Source organism: Psittacula echo, assembly GCF_963264785.1.
Source record: "Psittacula echo genome assembly, chromosome: 17".
Classification (NCBI taxonomy): Eukaryota; Metazoa; Chordata; class Aves; order Psittaciformes; family Psittacidae; genus Psittacula; species Psittacula echo.
Window position 1 is genome coordinate 5,585,507 of NC_137753.1, and position 27,922 is coordinate 5,613,428.

Sequence of the window (27,922 nt, forward strand, 5' to 3'; positions counted from 1 at the left end):
GAGAAGAACATGGAGCTGAGGTGTTCAGAAATGTCTCAGGGTTCAGAGTCCCCACTTGTCACTATAAAGGAGCATCCAGACTGTGTCTTTGAAGAAAGACTCTGCAAGGGGCTGTACTGGAGTTTGAACCAAGGATTGCTTCCATGCCAAGCTCTAGTTCCTCAGTCTTGGGTGAGAAGGTCTTAATCTTTCATAACTGTCTCCAATAAATGAGCCTCAGAGTTCTGAGCATGCAGCCTCACTGTATCAAGAGACCTGGAGAAGATGGGTTTCTTCTCTTTCCTTCAACAAAGGAAGAGAGGCACAGAAACACCCCAAACGCAGAAGAAAGGACTATCTTCCAGCCATACCTGCCCATACCCATACAAAGCTCAGAACAAATCAAAGGCTGAAACATAACACACTGTGATGGAACAGAATAAAAGATCTCCTAAACCCCTTCTCCATCCTCTGTGCTCCACACAGGAGCACTTCTAGTGCTAGGGATGAGATTTGAAGGAAGAACTGGTGGATTCTTCCACCCACTGGAATGCACCAATGTGGCAGCTTGTACCTCTGCCTTCAGAGTACAAACTCCTACAAATATCTGCAGAACAGGCTGTGTATTCTACTTTTGCCCACCTTAAGGACATCCAGCCATGAGCTGAACATTACGCACATCGCCTCATTTCAGTTCCCTTTTTGCTTGGAGCAACTGAAGCCATCAGTTTGTCTGTCCCAGTTACCAACCTTTTGAAAAGAACAAAATAAAGACAAAAAGAGCATAACCATTTCCCAAAACAAATCATTAATTCACACAAGTCCAGTGGCTTTACTGACACTCCTCAGACTCAGCGTCATTCATGAGAGAGCTTTGTTACCAGAGAGAAGATTTGGTTTCCTGACACTGAGATTTTGCTGATTACCCATAATGGGTGACCAAAGGAGCCATGCAGTTCTACTAGCAACAGGTTCACATGAATTCTGTGTAATTTCTGAATGACTAATGATATTTGGTAAACTGATGCATAAACTGCCTTGTAAGCTCCAGCTTGCAAATCATTTTCATGCTGCTTACAGAAGACTCCATTGCTAGCTACAAGATTCATGTTCTGTTGTACAAAACTTGTCTATGCTCTTGAGAAACAACTGTCACTCAGTCTTTACTTAAAAGATTACTCAATCTTTATCATGACACCTAGAAGAGTTACACACCATGATCTGCCACACCAGGGGTGCAGTTTGGTACTACAACAGGCACGTGGCGAGGCTGGTGCACGAGGACATCAGCTGTCCTGAATAGTACCACATAAACACTGACAGCTCACATAGGACTATCGAAAGACTGGGGTACAAAACCCCTTAAGGACAATGATTTACCTGCAGCCTGAAACTAGAAGACAAAGTTATGTGCTGACCTTTAGGCCAGACTTGAGGTTTTGCCTACCCTGTGCGCCCATAGAGCATCTGCAGTCCCTCAACCTGCCCTCTTTTGGCACACAGGGAGAACTACTGCCCTGCAAACCTGCACAGGTAGGGCTGGGACCACAACAGTCAAACAACATGGCAAAGACATGGGTCATTCATGCAGTGCCACATGTGGGCTCCCAAGGCAAGCCATTCTCACCCTGAAACAGTGAGGGCTTTGCAAGGAGGCCTGGATCCTTCTCCAAGCAGTGCTAAGGATGCTGCACCATGCACTTGGCAGCTCTGCCTTGGTCTGTTGAATGAGGCTCAGTCACCTCTTAGCTGTTTGCAGAGCTTGGCTGCCAAAATGGTGACTCCTCGCAGACAACCTCAGTGGCACAGGGGCCAGGCAGCAGTATAACTGACATTTGAGAGATGGGAACCAAACCAGACAATGGCAAAACCACCAACTCCCTGATGGAACAACCTGTGTATTTCCTTACCAGCTTCACACCAGGCATGATGCCTGTCAGTGGCTGTGATCTTTCTAAGTCTCTCATGGCAAATCTGAGTCACTTTGATGAGCTTCTAAGCCACAGGAGAATGTGAAGAGAAAATGCAGGAGATGAAAGATCTGGGCTAGTCACAGTAGAAGAAACTTGCCATGTATTTGCAGAGGAAAACCAAAAAGCCAAAAAAGACCAAGGAGGAAACGAACATAAAAAGCACAGACTTACAGACCTGTGGTTTGTCTTTTTAACTGTAATAACTACTGAAACATGAAATACATGCTAACTACCATACGTGCAGTCTGAAAGGAGTGTTCAACAACTCCAAACCCAGCTCATTTATGTATTTTTCCCCACTATGGCTCTCAAATACCATCTGCTCTTGTCTTAATCCTTTTCCAAAACTGAATGCAGCAAAGCAATGAGGAAACCAAACCTCCACGTTGAACAAATAGCCTTTTTAAAACTCCAGGCAGCCATATGTGATAGCCTCACAGGTAAGAGAAAAAATACTGTAGCTAGAAATCCTGAAGACTATAGGGGTTGGGGTTTTTGTTTGGGTTTCCTCCCACTTCATTGCTGGCCATCTGTCTCCAAGTAATTCCAAGGAGACACTGTAAGGGGCTGGCCCTGGGGCCTGTAAACTCATAGCTGGTGCAGTTGAAAAGAAGTTATTCAGGAAATAAATGGTGTTATCCTCACCCAGAAATACAAATGGAATTATCAGTCAGTTTTAAGGATGGTTCTTAAAACCATCAGCGGCCCAAATTTGTCAACAACATTCATGCAGACAGTTTGGCACGTGCTTAAGCGACCTGAATCAGGCTCTATGGCAACCAAGATGCATTTAATTCCCATACCACCAAGTATTCACATTACCAGCACAGGTCACAGTAAAACCAGAGTTACCATTGGTTTGCAGAATAAAAGAAGAACTGACACCTCAAGCTTACTGCACTACACTCCCAAATGTTTCCAGTACAGCCCTATCTTTATCAGCTTAGATGAAGCTGCACAATTTTGTGTCTCTCTCAAGTGCCTGAAAAGTGGAAACCTGAATGGCTTAAAACCTGGAACTTACGTCATGACATGGGCACAGACCTTTGAGAAGGGAAAGTTTAATATGTGGCAAGTAGGAAGGCAAGTGTGGGCAGAAAACAGCACAACACTGTTCAAGATTCTCTGCCTATTTTTAACTGCTTGCTGCCATTTTAGGGAGAATCGGAGCAAAAACTCCAAGAAGTTTTGCACAGAAGAGTAACAAGTCTGAGCATGGCAATTAAATCAACACCGTTATTCCTTTATGTAGGGTGAAATATCTACATTAGTTTATTTAAACCTGCAATCTACCAGCACCCACATCCTCAAAAATAATTAAATCGTAATGCCTCCAATCCTATCAAGTGTTATTATGGTTCAACTCTTCTGACAGGATTATACATCTTCACACGGGGACTGGATGCAGTTCTACAGCAGCACAGCCTGGCTCCCAGTAGCACAAAAGCCAGCAATTCCAGCCTGGGATGACTTGCTGTCACAGGATCAAGCCACACTGCACTGTTTGCCCATTTCCCAAAGGCTGATGAACAATGCAATGTGTCTCAGCTACCCTGCCTCTGCTGCGTGTTTCCAGGGCCAGTAACAGTGCCTGCTTCAGCCAGAGGGAACCCGTGCCCTGGTTTGCAGGAAATCTCCCAATTTCCTGATGAGGTGGTAGGGAGGCACAAGAACACAGTGCACTCAGACATCTTCCTGTGCAGCTGAGCCAGAGGGCAGGAAACAAGTGAGATTCTTGGAATGAGCTGATAAACCCACACCACAGAGGAGCTCTGCTGCCAACAGCTCATCTGTTCCTGTGGGCTGCATTTACATCACATAACCCCCAGCCTCAGGTGGCTCAGTAGTTATCTGCACCTTGCTCACTTACGAGCATAACATGAGCTTTATGGTCTCTGAAGTGCAGCCTACAAACCTGATAAGCACCATTTCTGAGAATGAGCTGGGTGTTCCCTGGAATGCATCTCTCTGAATTATCCACTGCACGTTGCCATCCAACTCACTGCAAGATGACAGCATTAAGGACATTCATTTAGCTGGCAAATGAAGTTGCTAAGCCACTGGCCATCATATTTGAAAAATCATGGCAGTCAGGTGAAGTTCCCAACGACTGGAAAAAGGGAAATGTAACCCCCATCTTCAAGAAGGGAAAAATGGATGACCCAGGGAATTACAGAGCAGTCAGTCTCACCTCTGTGCCTGGCAAACTCTTGGAGCAGATTCTCCTGGAAGGCATGCTAAGGCACATGAAAAACAAGGAGGTGCTTGGTGACAGCCAGCATGGCTTCACTAAGGGGAAATCCTGCCTGACCAATTTGGTGGCCTTCTATGATGGGGCTACAGAACTGATGGACAGGAGCAGAGCAGTTGATATCATCTACCTGGACTTGTGCAAAGCCTTCGACACTGTCCCACACGACATCCTTGTCTCTAAATTGGGGAGACATCAATTTGATGGGTGAACCACTCGGTGGATAAAGAACTGGCTGGATGGCAGCACACAAAGAGTTGTGGTCAATGGCTCGATGTCCGGCTGGAGACCGGTAACGAGTGGTGTCCCTCAGGGATCAGTGTTGGGACTCGTCTTGTTCAACATCTTTGTCGGTGACATGGACAGTGGGATTGAGTGCGCCCTCAGCAAGTTTGCCAATGACACCAAGCTGTGTGGTTCGGTTGACACGCCGGAGGGAAGGGATGCCATCCAGAGGGACCTTGACACACTTGTGAGGTGGGCTGATGCCAACCTTATGAAGTTTAACCATGCCAAGTGCAAGGTCCTACACCTGGGTTGGAGCAATCCCAGGCACAGCTACAGGTTGGGCAGAGAAGAGATTCAGAGCAGCCCTGTGGAGAAGGACTTGGGGGTGTTGGTCGATGAGAGAATGAACATGAGCCGGCTGCAGTGTGTGCTCGCAGCCCAGAAAGCAACCGTATCCTGGGCTGCATCAAGAGGAGCGTGACCAGCAGGTCAAAGGAGGTGATCCTGCCCCTCTATTCTGCTCTTGTGAGACCTCACTTGGAGTATTTGTGCAGTTCTGGTGTCCTCAACATAAAAAGGACATGGAACTGTTGGAACAAGTCCAGAGGAGGACATGAGGATGATGAGGGGACTGGAGCACCTCCCATATGAAGATAGGCTGAGAAAGTTGGGGCTGTTCAGCCTGGAGAAGAGAAGCTGCGCAGAGACCTCAGAGCAGCTTCCAGTATCTGAAGGGGGCCTACAAGGATGCTGGGGATGGACTCTTCATCAGGGACTGTAGTGACAGGACAAGGGGTAATGGGTTCAAACTTAAACAGGGGAAGTTTAGATTGGATATAAGGAGGAAGTTCTTTACTGTCAGGGTGGTGAGGCACTGGAATGGGTTGCCCAGGGAGGTTGTGAATGCTCCGTCCCTGGCGGTGATCAAGGCCAGGTTGGATGAGGCCTTGGGTGCCATGGTTTAGTGTGGGGTGTCCCTGCCCATGGCAGGGGGGTTGGAAGTGGATGATCTTAAGGTCCTTTCCAACCCTAACTAGTCTATGATTCTATGACACAGTACACTTTCAAAGATCTCTACATTCACTACAGGGGCTCTGTGTTACAAAGGGGCGGAGCATTATCATCTTGAACATCCCAGCAACATTCAGCTCTGCTGCCTGGCCAGATTACAGAGAAAACTACTACATATAGCATTCTAAAGGCAGCATGGAACTCAAACCCTGCTAAGCCACTGGACTGACTTGCCCACACCAGAATTATACACAGTGTAGTAACTTTTTGCTCATTTGTACTCTCCAATCATACACAAACATGCACTTCTAGCTGGTACTACAATTTATTTCAAGAAGTCACTATCACACTTTGTATATAATACAAATGTTTATATACATTGTATATGCACTTCAAAAAACGAAATCATTGCTAAGTATACCATATGTATAACATATAAGAATACATATGTTTAACAACATGTTTGTAGACACCAGTTGTATTCTTGAATACATTTTCTGCTGCATATTTTGGCATATGCTTTGGTCCTGTGTATATAAAACACCTGTATTCAATGAGTACTCTGCCTTTCCTCTTATTTTGAACAAATTTCCACTACCAATGTTCTCATCAAAAATTACCATCCCTTTGCCTTCTGGCGATCCACATATTCTACTTTGTACACACATGAAGATCTCCATGGAGATTTCCAAACACTTGGAGATCTGGAGCTACTTGGTGATCATGAGTAATTCCATTTGTTGGGCTGACAGTGGGGATGCTGCTCAATATGTTAACATGACATTTTCTCAATGGGTGTTTGAAGAAATGCAGGGAAGAAAGAAGTGGCATTGAGCAGCCATCTCTCAATAGTCACTCAACAGCTAGCACCAGGATTGTGGTGCTACTCCACTTGACCAAGAAGAAATAACCTGAAGAAATGGGAGCAAAAAGGAAGCTGGCTAGGTTCATCAGGGGAGATTCTTCACCTAACGTAAGGAAAGTTCATTTGGGAACCAAACTGAAACACTGCAGATACCTGTACTGAGAAAAGACAGACTCTGTTTAAGCATCTCAGAGCTGTAAGACAAGATACAAACTCAGTCATAAGGCAGGTCTTTGGCTTTCCCTGTTCTCTGTCTGCTCAAGGATCAGCTTTACAGCTTCCTCAACACTTTATTCAATTCAAAGACAATTCCCTATCCTTATATACAGAACTGGCTAGAAATGCACAGAGGACTATAGCCACTCAGTCATGGCAATAGGGATGCTATTCACAGGATCTGCTCAAAAGAATCACATCATTCCACCAAGAACAGCTACTCCCATGGCTCCTAACACCAAATGGAGCACTCAATGAGCCCCACAGGAACTGAAGTACAACTAAACAGCTACACCCCCTCCACATCCAGCCACAGAACTCTGACACATCATGTGTTACTACAATTCATCAGCTCAGAAACGCGGGGAAACAGTAACAGAACTCGGAGTCAGTTTTTGATGAGACTAGAATTGAAGTCAATTTGTTCTTCCTGGACAGGAAGCCGAAAGCTGTTTTCTGCTGAAAGACAGGTAATAATAAAACATAAAATACAATAAATAAGTGTACAGAGCAGAAAGGACAGGAAAAGAGAAGCTAGGGACTTTCCTAGTTTCATGGATGATGAGGCACCTACAGATGACATTTGGGTCAGTGCCTGCCTTTCCAGTCAGGGCTAGGAAACATCAAGTGTCAGGAACAGTGAAAATACACTTTATCATTACTCTATGAATGGAACACGAGGCAGCTGTGGGCTGACTCAAGAGCTAAACTGCCGCTTGATTCTGAATATAGAGGTCAGCTCTTCTCAGTCAAACCTTTCTTCTGTGTTCAGGAGATACTTTAAGACAGTTCACTTCTATGTCAGCAAAAGATTTCACAATACACTCTTCTAAAGTCTGTTGATTCTGGATCCTCTCTGTACTGAATAGAATTTCCTGCACAAAAGCATTACACCATGTTTGCAGGGACTAAGGGCTAGCTTAGAAAGCTGGGAAGAGTTAAAAAGAGAGAGAGAATCCTTCTGCATGGCAACGAGCAAGGGAATCTGTGCTCTATAAGAACACAAATTTGAAACACTTTGACATTCAGTGCATAAGGACTACATAGAGGATCAACTACTGTTGGATGCCACTGTGCTACTTGGCCAGGTAGACTTCATTATGACTGAAACAATTAGCAAAGTTCAGAGGGCCCTGATTATTCTCTTTCCTATACATTTTTCCACATAAAAAGAAACTCACCTTTATGGTTGTTTCTATGAGGCCTCCTCTTGGTATCCTTTTTAGCTGCTTGGATAATCAACAGGAGGATGGACATTCCACTCACCATGAGCAGTATCAGACAAATAAGGACAAGTGATACAGACCCTGTAAGAAAAACAGAAGAACATCACATTAAGAAAGATTCATGGCTCTGACTGGAGTTTCCATGGCTTCCCAGATTCAAAAGGAACCTAGATGTCTAAAAGTACCCCTGAACCACACAGCCTACACAAAATCCCAGCTGCCAAGCTGACTGGGAAGTAACATGAAAACCTGTCTGTGTCTCACTGAAGACTGTATAAAATACAGATATAGCCTCTGAGAAAGAGTGTGGTTTCATTTCCATTAAATTCCTGGCAAGCTCTAGTAATAGAGAGACTACACTTGGTCATTCCCTCTCCTTACCCCAGTTAGTCTCCATGGGGCTGTTTGTATCCGAACAAATGGAAGGAATCAGGCTGGGTCTGGATGGTGAGAACACTGCAGTTGATGTACTATTCTTGTGGTGTGTGGTGGAAAGGTTCAAAGCAGGTGTTGTACTCTGAGAGGTAGCTGCCTGTGTGATCTGGCTGCTGCAAACTGCATCATCTGTTTTTGTCCCTGGTCGAAGAGTCTTTTTCCCAAGAAGGCTGCAGCTAAAGATGTAAAATAAATCAGTGTCATTTTCAAACAGTTGCAGTAATGACTTTAATGCAGGTTTACTCTACACACCGTGATTTGGGCATCAACTGCTATAGAAATAAACTGGAAGTCTATGAAAGTAAACATAAAACGTTGCTCTGAACATACTGGATCAGTGATACGTACTTAGTCCAAGGTTGACACTTCTCATAACCCCCTATGGAGTAAAACCCTTCAGGACATGGTAAGCATTCTAGAAAAAAGAGAAAGAGGCAGAATTTGAGGTCAGTTATCAACATAATTGTATGACAGCTACACAGTAACTACACTAATAGCTTATACTAGTAGTCTAGCTTATAGACCAGATCCAAGAAAACCCACATAGCCTCTAAAATCTATAGCCACTGAGTCAGATGTATCATAACACGCTCAGTGGTTCATTTTAGTCTGCAATGGGCAAGGTTTCCTGTTATCTCTACTGACTGATTATGGATATTAACAAGGAGAGCATTAAGATTTCTGACAGCTCAGGAATCACAGAGCAATAGTCTGCACAACCACCCTGCTGTAACACTCATGTGGAGATACCAATGAGACAAATGACAATAGCTTTTACATCAGAAATAACAACCTTCTTATCTTAAGTGGGAGAAAGAGTTTGGAGTCTGACACACCACTAACTTACCACTTCTTAGCTTGTCTCTGGCATCTGGCATATAACCTGCCACACACTTGCAAATTCTGTCAGAGGTCTTCTCACACTTCTTCACTTCCACACTCCCCTTTCCTAGCAACAATGGAATAAAGGGCAACTGAGAAACAAGAAGTTAAGGAATTAAATAACAGAATTATTCAGTATCTATCTGTTGTGTGCAGAAACAACTGCAGAGAATAGTTTATTAACAATTCTGAAGACACCAGTCTTCAGGCAGTACAAGCCTACTTCTCTCTGAAGGCTCTACAATCAGCTATTGAAACCATAACCCAGTTCTGGACTTGGTTGTCTCAAGTGACAGGCTTTATGGCACCATGAGCCTTTGAGGAGCATGCAAACGAAAGAAAGCATATGAAAACCTGATTGCCTTCCCAAACCCCAAAATCGAGTGCCTTACTTAAGCTGACTTACTGGTGTTGCAGATTGTACAAACGCGGCAGAACTCAAGGTTGTGCTCACTACTGAAGTATTCATCTTTACAGGGGACACAGACTGTGTCTGTTTTTGTAGTGCAGCGGTGGCTCATTTCTTCACCTAAAACAAGGGCAAGGAAGCACTGATTACTAGCTGAAGGAAACCCTCTTCGTTTTCCTGCATTAGAATAGAAGAGCGTCCAGAAAGTAACAGTTCCACTTACAACTCTGGCTGAAAACATTCAGCAGATTTAGATATGCTGGAATCCCCAAAAGTTTTGACCCATTGCATCACTGCAAATTAAGCAGCTAAAAGGGGCCAGAAGGGCCTGATGACAGGCTTTTGGCATAGAAATATGCCTGATCTCCAATGTAATACAATGGCTTTACGACAAACCCTACCTTCCCTTGCAAGATAAATCATGCAATTCAACCCAAAGTAATCCCAAAACAGGTACAAAAGATGGCAATGGACTGCTCAGGTTTGCAGTTAAAATTCATTAGTGAAGCAGCCACAAATAAATGGTTGGAGAAGCTCCTGCTGACATTCTGAAAGCCCATTAGGCACGAAAGAATGTGGTTATATTTTGATCTGTATTGGCACCTAACAATATCGAAGATGTTACTACCTCTATTTCATGAACAGCAAGACACAATGCAAGGCATTTGTTACCATTCCAGACAGTATATGTATCATAAGAGGCATTTAGAAATGAGCTCTGAGAGCTTGCACCAACAACTTCCAACCTGAATGATACTCAGTACTTACACAGAGGTTCAGGTTAATGTGCTAGGATGACAAGGTCTGTGTGCCCAAACTGAAACAGCAAGTTATCAGTGGAGTCTGGAAAAGGTGTGAAGTATGTTCCTTCTATCTCACTAGCTTCTCTCCATGCAGGAATGACAGACAGCTTTAATTACTTGGTGTTTTACAGTTAAGCTTAAATACATCCTTATTCTCACAGACCTTTCCTTTCATTTTGGTTCTCCATTTCCCCATTCTGCAGGTAACAATGAGCATGAAGTCTCTTGCTCACTCTATTTCTCTCCGTGTTTTAGTGAGTACTATCAGTGGCAAAACACAGGAGGTTTTTAGTGACTAAAATATATATAATACACTTCTATATCTTTATTCTCTACACGATCTATGAAGACACGTTTCCCCAACAGCAGCAGATTCGCTAACAGACACAATCTACACCCCCTCTAGGCACGTACATGTACCCTTTTAACACAGTCAACACTGACAGTACTACAAGTACTCCCTTCTGTTAAGGGGACTGTCGCCCAAAAGCAGTATTACCTGTTAACTGTTGTAATTCTTCATCACCAAGTCATCTCTATAATGAAATCCCAACTATTTAAGTATTTGAGGTTTGACATTTTGCATTTGTGCTTCTTAATACTGTACTGCCTTCAGAGATACTCAGATTGTGGGGAAATACCATGCAACCCCCAAAATTCAGCCTTGTTCAGTTTCTACAAGAAAGGTAGAAGCTCACATCTCCTGTCAAGTTATGCTTTCCTAATCTCTGCTATGAATCAAGCATATTTTTTATTTGAAAACCCACCAAGTCTTATGTAGCATAAACTTTGCTTCAAAAGAAAGCTTCAAAATGTCTGCAGCAACAGAACTACCTACCTAAAGTTCTCCATTATACAAGATTTCTGAGCTTCTTTATGCAATAGGTAAAAGACACCAACTTAAATGCTACCATCAGCTAATACTCCCACAATAAAATGCACAAGACTGACACATTAAGGAAGCAGGGTCACACAAAAGAAGTTAAAGAACATGTAGCTCTTCCAAAAAGGAGGGTTCCTAAATTTAGTATGTTATGAAAATAATCTTTGTCAGTCTTGAGTGATTGAAAGTCTCCTCATCAAATGCTTTTTCTCCATGTTATGCTTCCTACATCTGAATGGTATTTCCATCAAGTTGTATTTTATTAACTGATAGCTATTATATTGAGCAAGTATAAGCAACATCCAGTGAAAATCACTTACCAGGGGCACACTCCTTGCAGCATTTGTCACGAAAAGGATATTGATGTTCTTTGCATTTCAATCCCAAGCAGTGGCTAATAGTGACTGTCAGCAGCAAGAACCAAACAGTAGAAAAATGGGAGTAAAATCTTACAGCTCCCATAATACTATTGTCCCAGCTAAACTCTGATAGCTGCAAACTCTTGGGAGAAGTGATTCTAACCCACTGGTGATCAGAACAAGTTCATATGTCAGTTGCTCGGAAATTCCCAGCTTATGTTCCACGCCCCCATCCTTTTTCCCACTCCCACCCCTCCCCTACCTATTTTTGGCAGTTCACAACTAAAATATGCATAGGCAAAAAGACAATATGGTGAATAGAGTTTCTACTCGTAGCTTTAAAACAGAGAGCCTTCAGCCAGGTACATACCTCTCTACATAGAACAGAATTAAACACAAGCCTTGAATGCCACGAGAGCTGAAGAGATGATCCATGTGACTGTAAAGAGGAGTATTAAAGCAATACAGAGGTAATGCCTGAAAACCTTCACAGATGAAAGCCATAGGTAAAATGAAACAGAGCCCACATGGGCTTCCTCCTTAAAAGGCAAAGCACAGATTCGCTCCCTTTGCTCTCACACTTAACGGTAGACCTGTGACTTTCACTGCTGCATAAAAAACCAACGTTGCCCATACTCTGTTGTTTCGCTTCTCAGGAAGAATGTGGAATCACAAATTGTCAGTCATCTTGATACTGCCCTCAGGAGCTAGCAAAAGCTACAGAGAAGAAGCATTTACAGTCTCCTTTTCAACTCAGTATCAGACACCCTGCATTGCCACTAAAGAAAAGGAAGCTCCGACTCCAAAACGGAGACTTTGTGCTTCCCCCACTATTTCCTCCCATGGAATTAAAGGCTCCAGCAGAGGTGTGCTGTATGACGGCAAAGGGTATATTCACATACCAGCTACTTCTGATGTCTATTTTGTTCCACAGAAGCCTGTTAACTCTGGAATACAAACCCCAGGAGGCTTCTCCATCCAGCTGTGCGAGCCACCAATAGGCCAGCAAAGGAGGAGGCTAAAGAGCACACCAGCAATGTAGTCCTGCCCTCACCTACCACAAGCACATGAAGAAAGTAGTGATCACACTTTGAACTAGGGGGTTTAATCTTTCCAGGCTCACTATTAGAATTTTACTCATTTGATCTTATTGATCTCACATCTGAATTTTACGTCTTCTAGTTCTAAGAGACATGAGCAACTTCTAAGCAAAGGCCCACGTTAACAAGACATCCTGCAGTGATCAAAGATGGTTTATTTACATAAGTTAAACACAGCCAGACCCACTCTTCCCACTGCAGGATTACACTCAATGCCATTTAAGTGGGTTTATACCTCATTACTCAAATCATTCCCTCAGCAATATTTAACCAGATTTCCTCCCTCCAACTCTCTTTCAGACTTTACCTAGTGAATAATTACTGACTTACTGAATTAGAACCTGAAAATGCAAACTGCTATGATGTTCACAAACAAGGTAAGGTTAAAAACCTGTGCACATTTAAACTGAAAGCTCCCAAAACACTAGAGCAGTCATGATCAAGCACTGAAATTTTTGTTAGGGATACTTAAATACAAATTAAATGCTCATTGAATAAATCCATCTTCAGAATTCAACCTTTATGTATGGCATCATTAAGTGTTACCAAGCTTGATATTGCCAGATCCCTTTATGTGGCAGTACTATTCAAGTAAGACAGGGAGAGGACACAGTGATTATCGCACAGCATTTCACATCTAGCACGCCCCTTGGCTGGATTTTCACTAAAGCAAATTAACCCCCCCCAAATGCTGCCTGGCATTCTCAGAGGGATCATGTGTACCACAGGCTGCTCTCAAAAAAGAGCCTTGATGCAGCTAGTTTGGTTGTAGAAAAGAGCATCATAGTAGTGACTTGAGCCATGCTATGGGTCAGACATAAGACCCTTTTCTGCTTTTATTTACTGTTAAGTGTATTTTTTTTTACTATAGATACTTATTCTAGCTATTCTATACAAGCTTAAAGATGAAATTTTGTCCATGAGATCACAGCACTCACATATCAAGTCTTATTAAGAATAGGCAGATTATCTTTCTTCATGTACACAACCAAAGAGCACGAAACTCAAACGCAGTCCTTAAAAAAAGGCTCTAAAGAGAAAGCCACTGGATTCCTTAAGGATTACAGGCAAGTAAGGGTTTTCCAATGGGAAAGGACCCACCAGAATCTGAGAAAGACTGAGTGCACATATGCATTTGAAGGTTCTTTAAAAATAAATCTATAGACAACCTGGAATAGTCTGAATTTCTAAGACAGGAATAAATTTCATGTACCTCCAAATCTCACCATGCAGTCCACTTTATCCTTACAGCTGTTAGTTAAGATGTAATCCTGATCTCTGGCAGAGAAAAACAAAACACGTTAAGGTGCAGAACTCCATGTATACACTAAAAATGGGGGAGTTTGGCAGCTATTCCTCAAGTTTCAGATTTATCAGCTGCAACAACACTACATACTTCAGTATTTTTGTAGTTGCTAGCTAAACACTGTGGTACCTTGTATTTTCCAAGGGGTTCCATGCTCATATTATCAGAAGATTAAGACTGTGTATGCATAATCCTTGCCTCTACTGACAAAGTTCCTCCTATTTAAGCTGCAAATTGGAACTTGCTTTCTGAGCAGCAAGTGTGACAAGATGGAACTTGTCCATTCAAATTATATCTAACTAATTGAATTGTACAAACAACTAGCGTATAACACAAGGATGCAGCCCAGACATTTATACAACTATCAACCAATATTGCTAAAACCTTTGACTTGACTAGATTGTGAACAAAACACTTGCAAAACTATGTTCACATGTTTCATTTTGTTTAGTTTGAAGTGCAGGTCACAGCATATTTTAACTAAGGCTTTATAAATAACAGCAAAGCAAAAGCTAGACCTTTTGCCAGTCAATCTAAACCAGCCCTCCCTATGATTTGTATTAAGCATCACATTTTTAGACATGGGGCTGTCTATATGAAAATCTCACTAACCTGCAATCAAATGCATGTGGAGTGCTCCTAACAGGGGTGGACAGGAGCAGAGGCTGACTTACATGGCAGATGCTCTAAGCTCATTTTAACACGAGGTTATCAGCTGAAGTTATCCCATTTATCCCAATCTTCCAGTTCTTTCAAAAGTCTTATTTTGTACTCTGGAGAATTCCAGGTTTTCCTATTCACTGACAAACCTAAACCCAGCACCATTTCCAAAGCACAGAGAAAAGTATTTAATGAGAAAAAGATAGAAGTATATAAAAAGACTCTTGATACAAGCCATTTCACAAAAATAACAAAAAAAATCCAATAAAAAAAAAAAGAGAGGGAATAGTGAAATAGAAACAGACAGCAATACTTATATTTACATTATATTAAGAGAATAAATTTAATCAAATATAACATCTCACTTGGATTTTCAGGCAACCCTTCTGAAAGAAGGGTTGTTACAGTAAAGATGGAACCAGAATAAAAATACATTTTCTGTTTTAGACAGTAGTGGATATGACCCTTGTGTTGCAAGATGCTTTCAGAGATTACCCAAAACCAGACAGATTAAAAAGCTTCCCAAGCACTGACTGTACATTGCTCTGGCGGGAGCAGTTCAAAAGCAAAGCCTGTATTTCTGCCAGCTTTATCATTCACGAGTTCATCAGCATCATTCGTTTGGACAGAGGCAAGTAAGTTTACTAGGTTTAACAATGAATTTCGGTTAAGTAGTAACCATATACCTAAGGGAATCCTACTACTCTCTCCAACGTCTTTAAGTCCACAAAGAAACCTTCCACATTGCTTCATTTTAGAATGAAATCTGAGTTTTAAAGACATAAGCTGTTTTCCCACATTCTCAGTGTAGTCACAAACACAAATCCTGCCACACTATAAAACCAGTTTTCCTTTTCAACCAGAAGCAGAAGAGCTTCTCTCCAACATTTAAAATAAGTTCTTCCCCACAGCTCCTAGAAATAGTTTAGCAATGGAGGGAGAACTTATTAAATATTAAGTATTAAATCCTCAACAATACGTAAGTAGGCTGAGACACACTGAGAAAAATCCTAGCCCATCAGTCTACGCATGGATACTCTCACGAGATCAGAACACACATATGTGAACCACAATCGCCTTTACCAAAGCCAGCATCTCTCAGTGTTATTTGTGATTTCCATGGATCAGCAGCTATGAGGGCAACAAGAAGAGTTAAATATTTAAGCCTCCACCAAACATGATTAACCAAAAGCAGTTGAAACTTCAGCTGGATTAACTGTACAAACCAGGGTGAACTCATGTAGTCCAGGACCTGCCCCATCATTTATGGACAGATTTTCTTCCCTCATACCGAAGGCAACAGCGCTGTAGATCTTATGTACGGACGGACTATGTTTTAGTCTAGGACAACACACTGTAGGCATATAACACAGATAGCAGCAAAGTAACTTTGTCTGTTTGGGAGTTGGATTTCTTTTCTCTTTTTCCTGTGGTTTTATTTTTTCGAAAACAAGAAAGTGCTTCAGAGCTCTGGAAAAGTGAGCAGGATCAGAACTCCTCATGGACATTACGTGCATAGTCCATAAGCTTGCTGCCTGTGAAGTACTCGCTGTATTTCAGGATCTCTTCCAGCTCTAAGTGATGGTTTTGATTTTCATCTGCTACTGCTATCATTTGCTTCGCTTCATTTAGGGCATTGTATTCATTCATAGGATCCATATATTCCTAAAACAAATAAGAAAACGATTGTCAATGACTAAGCACACATTCCTACACATCAGAATGATGAACCTTAGCTCTAGATAAGCTTCAGCAATTATGAGACCAACTAAGCCATCCCAAAGGGAACATAAGTCATGGAAAAAAGTGGTAGCACAGCTTTTTAACCGTCTTACTTCTATTCTCTTTGCTATTTTTCCATTCATTGCTCCCTGGGCTGTTCTAACAGAAATCCAGATTTTCTCACAGCCTATGTCAGTGTCTACAATAAAAATATCTTTGATGTACTGGTTGCAAACTGAACTCACTATCAAATCTGGTGGGGTTTTGTGAAGAAGTACCAATTCAAAATGAAAAAGTGGCACACTATAATCTGCATGATCAATACAGATGTATTTTCTTGTTTCTTACATATGTTCTTAGAATGATGTTGTATTTAAAACTTTCTTGCTTCATTTTAAACCCTCAGGCAGACATTCTGAGGTCAAGTATCAGAAACAAAGCATTCTGCTCCTTTACCTAACCTGAAACAGATTAATAGTTTCCAAGCAGTGCACTTTAGCTCATGATGTAAAAGACTTCAAATCATTTTCAGTTCTTTCCAGACATGACATAAGTAAGAGCGTGTGTCTATGTGCGTACACGTATACAAAGACTTCACAGATAAAATGGCTACTTTTAGAAGAAAATTATCCATTAAAAGGTTATTAACATTGTCTATGATACAAAATAACTGTTTATCCATACTACCACTATGTTCATACCCACATTATTTGCATCCTGAGCTTATGACCTTCAACATTCACCCTGTCTCAGGGAGAAGATGAACATTTGAGAGGTTCTCCTTTCACCTGCCTATGCTGCAGTATGAATTCTGCTACTCAAAGTACATTCCTGCAGCCGGAAAGGGAAAAATCCAGAAGTGAATCACGAACCTCCTCCATTGGCCACAAAACTGCCAGAACTACAGGGTGCAAAGTATTTTGTGTTGTTTCATAGACTCTTCTGCAGACAGAATTAATAGAAGAAAGGGTTCTAAAAAAGAAAAATACTCTGAAAGAGATCTCTGCTATTTTCTAGGCTCCTGGGCCCCAAGGTTTGCTGGTCACTGGGGCTTTTCTGGTTTATTCTGGGGTTGTTTTCTTTAATACATAAGTTGCCAGTTACTCCTTTTGCAACTGAAAGTATGACTCACTGCCCATTAACCAGGGCACCTAATGAAGGTTGTGACTTGCTTTCATATGCTCCATACCCATACAAGTGTCTCTGTGACAAAAAAAAAAAACCCTAAAAGCATACCTGTGAATAACAGTTAGGATAGGAAAACTTCCCCTCTGCTTTAACAAAAAGTGCAACAACACTATCTGCAAGCACTATAGAACACTACTATAATCCAAAGTAGTAGCAGACACACACACACTGTACTGTTAATTCAAATATTTTTGGACTCCATATTCTCTAAAACAGTTTCAATCCTGCATTTTAAACCCTGCTGTTGGCTTTAAAAGCACTAGAACTGTTTGAGGAAGACTTACCTCCAGCTCTTCCATTGTGACAATACCATCGTGATTGGCATCAATCACCTCCTCAAATTCCTTTCTCCTATCTTTTACCCAGTCATCATCAATATCTTGAGCTTGCTGGTTCTCTACAGTACCAACAGGCAATGAAATGAACTCTGAAAGGGTGAGCTTCTTATCTCCGTCTTGATCTACAACAGAAGTACAGAGGAACTGAAAAGTGTCTGCCGAATGCCCACTAAAATGAGAAATTCTTTCCTGTCTGAGATCTCACTGGTACAGTCTGCCTGGTTCCAGCAGTCCACAACCCTGACTGTAGCAGAGAATAGTTACCATTTATAGCTTTGGATAGCCAAAACCTCTCTCTATTATGGTACACATACAACGTTTTAGAAGGCTAAAATATATATGAATATACAAATCAATAAGAGGTTTTCTGGACTGAAGGACACACCAGGTGGCAAGTAGAGCCTTTTTCTTTTTTAATCTACAGTCTACGCAACAGATATTTCTTGCAGGTGTATCCAGTCTCCCCTCGCATTAACATTCACATAAATTACCCCTCACAAATGACTATACTGGAGTTGTTTTGGCTGTGCGCTTCACATACGTATCACTGGAAACTCTTCATATTTTTGAAGCTAACAACCAGCAAAGTCATAGCTCTCTTTTTGTTTACTCCAGGTGTTCTAGCAGTTTAAATATGCATCACTAGTGACTCAATAGAAAAAAAAAGTGTGCCAATACTTATGAATTGAAGGAAAAAAATACTGTTTTCTTAGGAACTTCAACCATTACTTTTCACTTTCAGGACTGTACATCCCGATTCTTACTCAGTTGCTGGGCTGGGTAAGTACGAAACTATAACTGTTCCTCATGGAACACTCACATCAATGCATTTTATAGTATGTTACTACTTATAAAACCTTTTCTACTATTGCTACAGTGACCTTCCAGTGCAGCAGCACTTCAGTGAGACACAGTGCCAGCTGAACTTCTTTGTAGAAGAACTCAAGTGTATCTTTCTAATATACAATAAATATTGTGCTGTTCTTTAACAACCAGAGTCTAGTCTTGACAGAAGCACAAACAACTCCAAAGATGCCAGCATTAACAGTTTGGTTTTCTTACTCACCACATTACAAAGTACGTAGAACAGAGCACACAAGATATGCCAAAATTGCAGATAGACCCATGACAGTGCAATGACCTAACACCTACCCAATAAAATGGTTTGCAATTAAACAACTCCCAAGAAAGCTGTCTTGAAATGGCATACCCAAATCTCGGATGATTTCTTTTACCATGAACTTCAGCATTCCCCTACTATGCTCTGGATGGAGAAATGACAAGAACTCTTCTTCATTCAACATCAGATCAGGAGGTGGGTTGTCAGCTTGGTACCACCGATCCTTCAGGTTATCTAAAACTTCCTGTGCTAGAAATGTAAGAAGAAGATTAAAGCTATCATGTTCAATCCACTTAAAGTTCTTAAAATATACCTTCCTCTGACACTCAATTGTTTAAGCAAGGATGACCTATGGACCAGTTATTTTACAGCTCAACACTCAGGGAAAGCAGGAAAACAAAATGCAATTAGTTTAGTCTAGTTTGTGCTAGGAAAGGTCCTAAAAAACAACCAAACTGAAATCAGGGGACGAAACCAAAGATTTAACTACACCTGCATCAAAACTCAGCATATCAAGTAAAAAGTATCATCCTACCAGTACTGTTAGCTGGTTCTGGTAGGGGTTATGAATAATCCATCTTGCTCTCCTTTCTTATTTTCATACTTTGAAGCCCATTACCAACAGAAAACTTTCGCCTGCTGAATACCAGTAGTACCTTTCTTCTGAACAAAACATCTTTGTTTTCTACATTTTTTCTATATTATGTGTACCTAATGGTCCTGAACATAACTAAACAAGGAAAAAACACCTGTGCAGGGTATTCTTTTTCTGGTGCAGGCATTTTCTAAATGACACAGTGGAAAAAATACTGCCTGTAGCACACGCTGCTTATCTGCAAAATACACTAACAAACACAAAGCTGAAGCAATTGCTGCTCACAGGTCTTAAAAACACAGTTTGAAAGACTATAGTCTTCATACAAACTTTTTTTATTACTTTAATAAACTATCTTAAATAGCTCCTGTATGCTCTTGGTTGCTGAGTTACACTACTAATTGCAATAATACAGTTGCAATGAAGAGTTAAGTCTTCAGTGAATGTTTTCTTGTGAAGAGTAAAGAAAACCTTCAGAGCCTGAATATGAATCTTAGGGCAAGCTTGTGACAGGCAAGTTTTAGTTACATCAAGGACACAGTAACCACGGAATAAACAAATCACTTGCTTATGGTCTTCCAGTGAAGCCAGCCCCAAACGTCAGAAGTCACAAGTCAGTCTCCCTTTGCCTACCTTTCCTTCTCAGCCTTAAATGAAACGCCACTGTCAGTTATCACTGAAACCTTTACTTAACCCTAAGTTAAATGAAGTTATGTCCCTAGTTTTGCCCTGGCATCCAAACTGTAGCATGCTTCTGAGCAGGACTCAGAACATACCTTAAGGTCCACAAGTTGTTCTTTTTTATTATACAGGCCAAAACAAAAGTATCTTTACATTGCAGTATAGTATGAAAACAAGTTGTGCCTATCCTCCTCAGGAAACAGTAGATAACTAATGTGACTTTCCCAAACAAGGCTGGCTACCTAAGTAGAAAGATGATTATGTACCCATTTCCCTTATTCAGCAAATCTTTAATCTGATGAGCATGCCTGTAAACTGTAGTTAACCACACTGCCATAGAATACGCTGCACAGGTGTTTTCCCTGCAAAACTCAAAGGCCCATTTGCATTTTAGTTGCTTTTTTGATAAATGGAAAATATAACAACATAACCCACTTTAAAATGACTAATTCCTGCAAGGAAAGGCTAAGGCTGTGTGCTGTACTTAACAGTAAGTTTAAACCCTTTTAGATGGCGGAGCATGGAGATTACTCTCTTGTTGCCAAGTTTATGCCAAGCCAGATTCTATTGAAAGTTTCAGAAGTAATAAGGAAGAAACAATCCCACTAACCTAAAGAATCAATCTCTATAAAGAGAACTCAGATGAAATAACTGCTAGGCAACCTTCTGCTGTTCCAGTATGCTTTGCAGTGCCTAAGCCCTCACCTATTTAAACATAACACTGGTAATACATACACCCCTTCTCAATTTTAGAACAGGAATTCTTTATAGCAGCTCCCTTTCATTTGGAGCAAGAAGGGTCCTAGTTCCTCAATTAACAATGTAAAGGTCCACAGACAACACAGGTCTGACAAATTTTAGCAGACTCTTAAATGTAACTACCTAAAAACTATTCAAACAGGCAGTAGCAATTAAGCAACTAATTTTTTTTAGTGTTAAGTATTTAGATCAAGAGTGTTGGGAAGGCAGATTTGAGTTGGAAAGAAATTTAGTGTTTCTGTGTAATGATTTACACAGTCTGTACTTGTGTACAAGCAGAATAATGAAATATTCATCTCATTTTAAGAACAGTTTTGACATTCAGGTTTTAGGAATGTAAAAGAAAAACACACACCAACGCTCTGCACTTACTTTCTTCATCTATTTTCAACTCTTCATTGTTTTTGATCTTCTCTGCAATCTCTTTTTCATTAAAGCCTTTGCTTGCCAAAAATTTAATTTTATATTCATCCCAGGACACATGGCCTGTAAGAAAAAGCCGTATCTCAGACATGGTATCACACGCTTAACAACAAACTTTCTTATCACTTAAAATAGTAGGTGCTAAATTCTTTTGGCTCAGCTCTCTAACCATCACATTAAGCTTTATGAATGGCAATATGAAAATTATCACCTATCATACTTTTATGTTTCTTTAGACCACACAGGCCTTGTGAAAATAAGCTATTTTTGTCACCATCCTTACCCCATTCCTGGCAGAGTCACAACTTCCTATGACCACAAGTGAAATAACACAGCAGTCAACACAGAACTACCACTCTGACTGGAGCACGTTACTTCTTTGCTTTATTGTCTTGTGTAGGAATCAAACCTCATGATTACATGCAGACCAAAAGAACTTGCATTTTGTCATAGCACATCTGAAGAGCAGGTTTGGCTACTAGCAGGAGACTGAAGATGTCATCAGGAGATGGAGGAAATCATTTATCTTACCATCACCATCAGGGTCCACAGCTCGGAAGTGCATTTTATTCTCTTCCACAGCTTCCTGGAAGTGTTCATCTGTCTTTTCCATGATCCAACGCTGCATCTCTTTGGCACCTATCTTTTTATCATTATTTATATCCACCCTACGGATGAATAGCAAACAAGATTTAGATTTGGAGATTGATGGGGGCAAAGATGTAATGGATTTTTAGATTGTAACTTATTTGCTTTATTCAACAATAACATAGGTTGCTACAGAAAAGAGTGTATTTATAAACCCTCTCTGAGAAGGTGTTTACTCCATAGTTCAAAGAATGTACAAGTAGCAAGTTAGCCCTTTATACCATAATTAAACTTAAGTAATTACAACACCTAGGTTACTACCCAGAGAAAAGCATTCAGCCATACTTCACTTTGGTGTAAGTTAACTCATTTCAATATTAGGTTTTTCACTAAATTTCTGAAGTACAGGAAACCAGAAATACATCAAAATTAGTTTATTTTGTATTAGTTCAGAATTGCCAACTGCCAGCTGCTGCAGACTGTCATGACTGAAAAATTTCTTCTCTAACATTATCTCAATTTATCTTTCCAAGTCCTTTTTACCTTTATCTTCCAAGAGCTGCCTCCCTGTGTCTGCCTAGATGACAACTGCAACAACCATTAAATTAAGAAAAATGGTACTTGTGCCAAGAAAGGATGGACCAGGCAATCCTTAAGGTCCCTTCCAACCTGGTATTCTGTGATTCTATGAAAATATAGTGCAAGGACTTCCAAACTGTTTAATACTTCAAGCTACGGAACTAAACTTTTTCTACCTGACTAAATTATCAGTAAACATCCAATCGGACAATCCATTGTATTTATTGTATTCAGATGCACTGCCATACCAGCAATTCCATTAATGGTTATTTCATTAAAGTGAAATAACATACAAATCACAGTTGAAGACCAAACACAAAAACATAACATGCCACTTTAAAGGTCTGTTTTTTCTGAGCATATCATTAAGTATTTATTCTGAAACAATACATCATTTAAAATCAAAAAGCCATCACTAACACTTAGGAGGCAAGATTCTACTTAGAGCACACAAAAACCACTCTTGCTCAATAAGAACAACAAACCACCATAAACACACACACAAAAGAAGAGAGAAAAAAAAGACAAACGCACACACACACAAAAAAACCAGCTTAACTTCGGCTTTTTTATCTGTTTGAATTGCTGTCTTAGCAGTGATGAAGTGTTATCATTGAAATTTAAGTTACTAAATGTGATTTCCCTTTAAATGTCAACTAAATGTTAAAAGCTTAAGCCAAATAACAACTCTAATCTTCTACAATATTTAGCTCTAAGAATAAATAAAGAATGAGTGGGTTTAAATATTGTATCACATATTTCCTCACACATATGAGCACATTCATTATTAGCAACTTTTCAGTATGACAAGACCAGTAAAATGGTCACACTTCACTCACATCACCCTGCACGTACAGGTGAATAAATGTGGGATGGGACATGGAACAGGTACCATCAAAAATGAGCAGGGAAAACAAAGCATTTCTCCTGCAACATTTCACATTCTAGTTTCCTTAGATCAAAGCTATCAAACTCACTACTCTCTAACTGTACTTTCCATATAAATGACATTGTAACTGGTGACAAAGGTAAGAAACATCCCATTTATTGCTCTTCTAGGTCATGAAAGTACACCTTTGTTCTGCTACCAGAGAGCACAAGAAGTCTCCAGTGATTCAGATTTTCATGAACTAAAAGGCATTCACTTCTGCTTCCAAGAAGAATATTTATGACTGTATGAAATATAAGATGTGGTCCTGCTGCAAGGTTACCACCTAAGGCAATAAAAACAAAAGACTGGCCATGCTTCCTCAGGTAACCATCTCATTCAGAACAGGCTACTGAACATGTTTCCACTAATAATGACAAGCTTAGATAATGACATGTGGCTGAACAATCTCATACTGGGAAGTCATGGAAAACTGATTTTAACACTGAGATGGGCAATCAGTCTTCTAAGGCAGACAGGCCTGAGCACACAAAGGATGTGATCAATGAGTGGTACATTCTAATGTGCTCCTTAAAAAAAATGCAAAGAACAAGTACTGGCAGGAAAGAATTTAAGTTCAAGAAAACAAGAGGAGTCCAAGCAAGGATATCTTGCCAATATACAACATACTGGGGGGAGCAGGAAGGCAGTGTTCTTACCCAGAGGACTAAAGATATCAATTTCCTTGAGTATCTAATGCATATCACTTTAGAATTGGTTTGTTTCATCCAAATAATGAAACACAGATCCAGAAATTTTTTAAGAACAGAAAACAAAGCAAAGCTCTACTTCAGACGGTGTAGGTGTGCAAAATGTATTAGATGTACATTTAAATGTGTGGGTTAGGAAAAACACAAATCAGGATGCACACATCACTTAAAAGCTTCCAATGGCATAAAGCATAAACAGGTTTTTAACTGAGCAACACAAATCTGTAATCTAAACCAAAAATATTAAAACAGGAATACTTAAAACATCACTTCATTCTTTATTCTACCTGCTATTGTCCAACATTGGCTGTCATTACCACCACCTTTGCACCACAGACAGAATGCATACCAGTAGAAATAAATGCTGTGGTAGACTACGAGGCAAAATGGAATTAAGAAAGAGGGCATGGATATTACCCAAACCACTCTCTCCTTGCAGTCCAAACACAAACAGTCCCAGCTGTGGAGTCTATCAGAGTTACACTTACAAGCATTGGGGGATTCAGAAGGAGTTCTGCTTTAGGAAAGACTAAGTTTATGACTTTCAAACAAGGGGAATTAAAACCAAAAAACTCTGTACACCGCAGTAGTAAGCAGAAAGCTATTCAAGCCTATGTCCTGATGAACACAAAGCTCTTCATTTTTAAATCACCACTAGACTGCTGCTCAGTAGCTGAAAACATCAGCAAAATGCAACTGACAGAAGGATATGCAACCTTCAGACTCAGAGGTAACTCCATCACCACAAACACACCCTTGCAGAAAGCACACACATTACAGACTTGTTCACTTTATTAGTTTAGTTCAGTACATGCAATTTAATTTACAAATTGTGACCCTCAGAAGCACCAAACTGAAGCCTAGTACCCAATGCCATTGATTTAGCAAAATCAGCATCACCATAAACACACCTGATTGCTTTCAATATCCTTCCTCCTCCCTTGCTATCAACACCCACCTTCACAAGCCAAACTACACCATACAGTAACACAAGAGAACCCACAGATTCCAGGCTGATTTAAGCTATATCAATGAAGACAAATTTAGACTTACTAGCTTTCCATATACATTCACACTATTTCTCTTTTCAGCCTTTAAGAGTGTGTCTAGAAAGCAAGTGAATTCCTCAGAATGTTCTTCTACATTTCTAATCTGCTTGTCTGATGGAATGTAATTGTATCTGCATGAAGTTGATCTTGAATCCAATTGCTTTTAAGCTGCTTAAGACTCTTTCATAACAGAGGCAGAAATGGAGTTTGCAATTTGCAAATGACAATCACTAACCACCCGTTGAGTGTTTCAAATAAACATATAGCAATAAAGAAAATGAAACCTGAGCACAATCTTAATATTTGGATATATCCTACCAATGAAGTGAGTGGTCTGAAGAGCAGACACAGTAATAAAGGATTCTGTTCTATATAAGAAAGGCACTCTGGTTTGCCTGTTCAATTTAGCAACTTTATTCAGGAGAACGCCAATATTATTATTTTTTCCCTGTTAATGAACAGTTTGCAGGAAAAAAAGCTTTGTTAAGCCTTCTCATTTGATTTCAAGTATAAGGGCATCCCACACCATCATGAGCATTAAAAGCACCAGTGTAATGGAAACTGTTCTAATAAAATTAATCCTCCATTGCAAAAAGGCAAATAAAGCAAATTCTGCCACCTATTGTCTAAAAGTATGCACTGACTTTGATTTCCAATTCCATTAAGTGACCTCCAAGCAGCTGACAGTTCATCAGCAGACACAAACCTTACCTAGCACAAGAAATGCTTTTTAAAAGAAAAAATGCTTTCATGTCTAGAAGTATTTTTACACCAAGTAAAGATATGGACAAAGGCTTTGAAAAGGCTACAAAAAGAAAAATCTAATCTTTCTATTCTCATGCTTCATTCTCTTTTCTAAATTCTAAAGACCTAAATGTTAACAACACTTCACACAGCAAACTGTCACATCGACTTCTGAATTCTTGGTATATGCAGTTAGGCACAATTATTTTCACCCTTCATGTACTTCATTCAAACACTGACATTTTAAGACACTCAGCATCTACTAGGAAGTTTTATGAACAGAAAGCAACTGTTAGTTTATTTACCACACTGTCATCCATATATCAGTATGTTTTATCATACCATTGCATTCTCACTCCTGAGGATGGTTTACACAGGTATGTTAATACCTTAGTAACAAGAACACAGTGCTTATAGTATGCTGCTTTCCCCCTCATCATCACAGGTTTTGAATACTACAGAAAAAACTGCAAATTTTACTTGAAATCAGAGAAAGAGGCTGCACTGTTCATGGCAACGCACATAAACTTACTTGGAAAAGATGACCATGAGTTTCTTCCTATTTCTTCTGGGTTCTGAGTCTTCCTCAAACTCTTCCATCTCTTTTCCTAGGAAAACTTCTTGATGAAATTCCTTGTTAAGGTGTCCATCCATCTCCATTTTGACCCCGTTCAAGTGATCTGGGGGCAAGATCTCATTCTCATCTTTACTGTCAGCTAGCTTTTCTTTGAGGGCTGAATTATTTGCAGGCCTTGCATAAACATCCATGAGGAGAAATACAAACAGAAGGGACAAATACAGAGATCCCAAACTGCAGAGAAAGGCCTGTCTTGACATTTTTTTTTCTTGTTATTCAAAGTATTGGCTGGTTAAATTTCTGTGAATGGATTAAATGACCTAAAACCAAAAAGGGAAAAAGCACACGCAAATTAAACTCTAGAACATTATGTCATTAATAAAACTTCTAAAATCCAGAATCTATACACACATTTGCTGTGAAAGAATTAAAAAGCCTGTTAAATAATAAATATGCAACAAGAGATTAATTGTGCTTGTTTTCAGCCTGGACAATTGTAACTTCTGTCAGAGGACTACAAGAAAGATGGAAGGGGATTTTCGACAAGGGCCTGTAGGGATTGGACAAGTGGGCTTTAAACTGATAGAGTGGAGATTTGGACTAAACATAAGGAAGAAATTCTTCCCTGTTAAATGCCAGGTTGGACAGGGCTTGGAGCAAGCTGCTCTAGTGGAAGGTGTCCCTGCCCGTGGCAGGGGGTTGGAACTGGATGCGCTTTAAGCTCCCTTCCAACACAAACCATTCCACGAATTTGGAAAGTCTGAGAGACACAGGGTTACAAATACCATCACAGGAAGGGGAGCTGGAAACACACAGGAAACAGCCGGCAGGAAAAAGCAACCAAAGGGGCGGACCTGTCCTGCCCTGCTTGCCGGCGTGCGAAAATCTCTGCCACAAAACAGTTAGCAGACACAGAGACAGGCCCCCGATATAGCGCTGAGGAGCACAAAACCCCCACGCTATCGAGGCCCAGCCCCGGGACAGGGAAAACCCACCCGGCCGGCGGGCAGGAACCACAGACGGAGAAGGGGTGCCTGATACGCACTCACCGAGAGGGCCGCGTGCCCTTTTCCTGCAGGAGGGGGAAGCAGCCCCCGGGAAGCACAACGGAACGGTCCCAGCCTCACAGCGCCGGCGGCTCCGCTCGCTAAGACCCCAAGCCCGCTCCCGCCCAACAAGCACAGCCTGAGGGACCGGGAGGGAACTGCGTCAGCACGCCGCGCGTGCGTGAGGGGCGGTGAGCGGCCATCTTGGAGCAGGGCAGGAAGCGCCCTGAGGCGGGGCAGCCGCCATTTTCCCTCATGGCGGGCTGGGTGAGGAGGGCAGTCAGAAGTC

General features: G+C 40.8%; 2 protein-coding genes across 6 annotated transcripts; both read right to left on the bottom strand.

Moving 5' to 3' along the window:
- Positions 1 to 613: 613 nt before the first annotated feature.
- TNFRSF4 (TNF receptor superfamily member 4) lies at positions 614 to 15,943 on the bottom strand. 5 transcript variants are annotated; one of them, XM_080631309.1, is made up of 7 exons: positions 11,482 to 11,748; positions 9,473 to 9,595; positions 9,032 to 9,133; positions 8,533 to 8,599; positions 8,131 to 8,360; positions 7,705 to 7,830; positions 614 to 729 (listed from the first exon to the last, which is right to left on the bottom strand). In XM_080631309.1, exons 1-7 carry the CDS (start codon positions 11,621 to 11,623, stop codon positions 722 to 724), a joined length of 798 nt encoding a protein of 265 aa, XP_080487435.1. In that variant the 5' UTR covers positions 11,624 to 11,748; the 3' UTR covers positions 614 to 721. The 5 variants fall into 5 exon arrangements, with proteins under 5 accessions (XP_080487435.1, XP_080487436.1, XP_080487433.1 ...); XM_080631310.1 differs by lacking the exons at positions 614 to 729; positions 11,482 to 11,748 and adding exons at positions 5,755 to 6,982; positions 15,813 to 15,943; XM_080631307.1 differs by lacking the exon at positions 614 to 729 and adding an exon at positions 5,755 to 6,982.
- Positions 14,447 to 27,773, bottom strand: SDF4 (stromal cell derived factor 4). Its single transcript, XM_080631304.1, has 7 exons — positions 27,637 to 27,773; positions 26,543 to 26,907; positions 21,944 to 22,080; positions 21,362 to 21,475; positions 19,045 to 19,203; positions 17,781 to 17,956; positions 14,447 to 16,251 (listed from the first exon to the last, which is right to left on the bottom strand). The coding sequence occupies exons 2-7, from the start codon at positions 26,845 to 26,847 to the stop codon at positions 16,075 to 16,077; spliced, it is 1,068 nt and encodes a 355-aa protein (XP_080487430.1). The 5' UTR covers positions 26,848 to 26,907; positions 27,637 to 27,773; the 3' UTR covers positions 14,447 to 16,074.
- Positions 27,774 to 27,922: the final 149 nt, after the last annotated feature.

Coding starts and splice junctions, on each gene's coding strand:
- SDF4 (XM_080631304.1), bottom strand. CDS start 26,847: ATGTCAAGACAGGCCTTTCTCTGCAGTTTGGGATCTCTGTATTTGTCC. Junction 19,204..21,361: donor GTTGAAAATAGATGAAGAAA/GTAAGTGCAGAG, acceptor TTACATTTCTAG/CACAGGAAGTTTTAGATAAC. Junction 17,957..19,044: donor AGAAATCATCCGAGATTTGG/GTATGCCATTTC, acceptor CTTCTGTTGTAG/ATCAAGACGGAGATAAGAAG.
- TNFRSF4 (XM_080631307.1), bottom strand. CDS start 11,623: ATGGGAGCTGTAAGATTTTACTCCCATTTTTCTACTGTTTGGTTCTTG. Junction 8,361..8,532: donor AAGTGTCAACCTTGGACTAA/GTACGTATCACT, acceptor TTACATCTTTAG/CTGCAGCCTTCTTGGGAAAA. Junction 6,983..7,704: donor TCATAGAAACAACCATAAAG/GTGAGTTTCTTT, acceptor CCTGTCTTTCAG/CAGAAAACAGCTTTCGGCTT.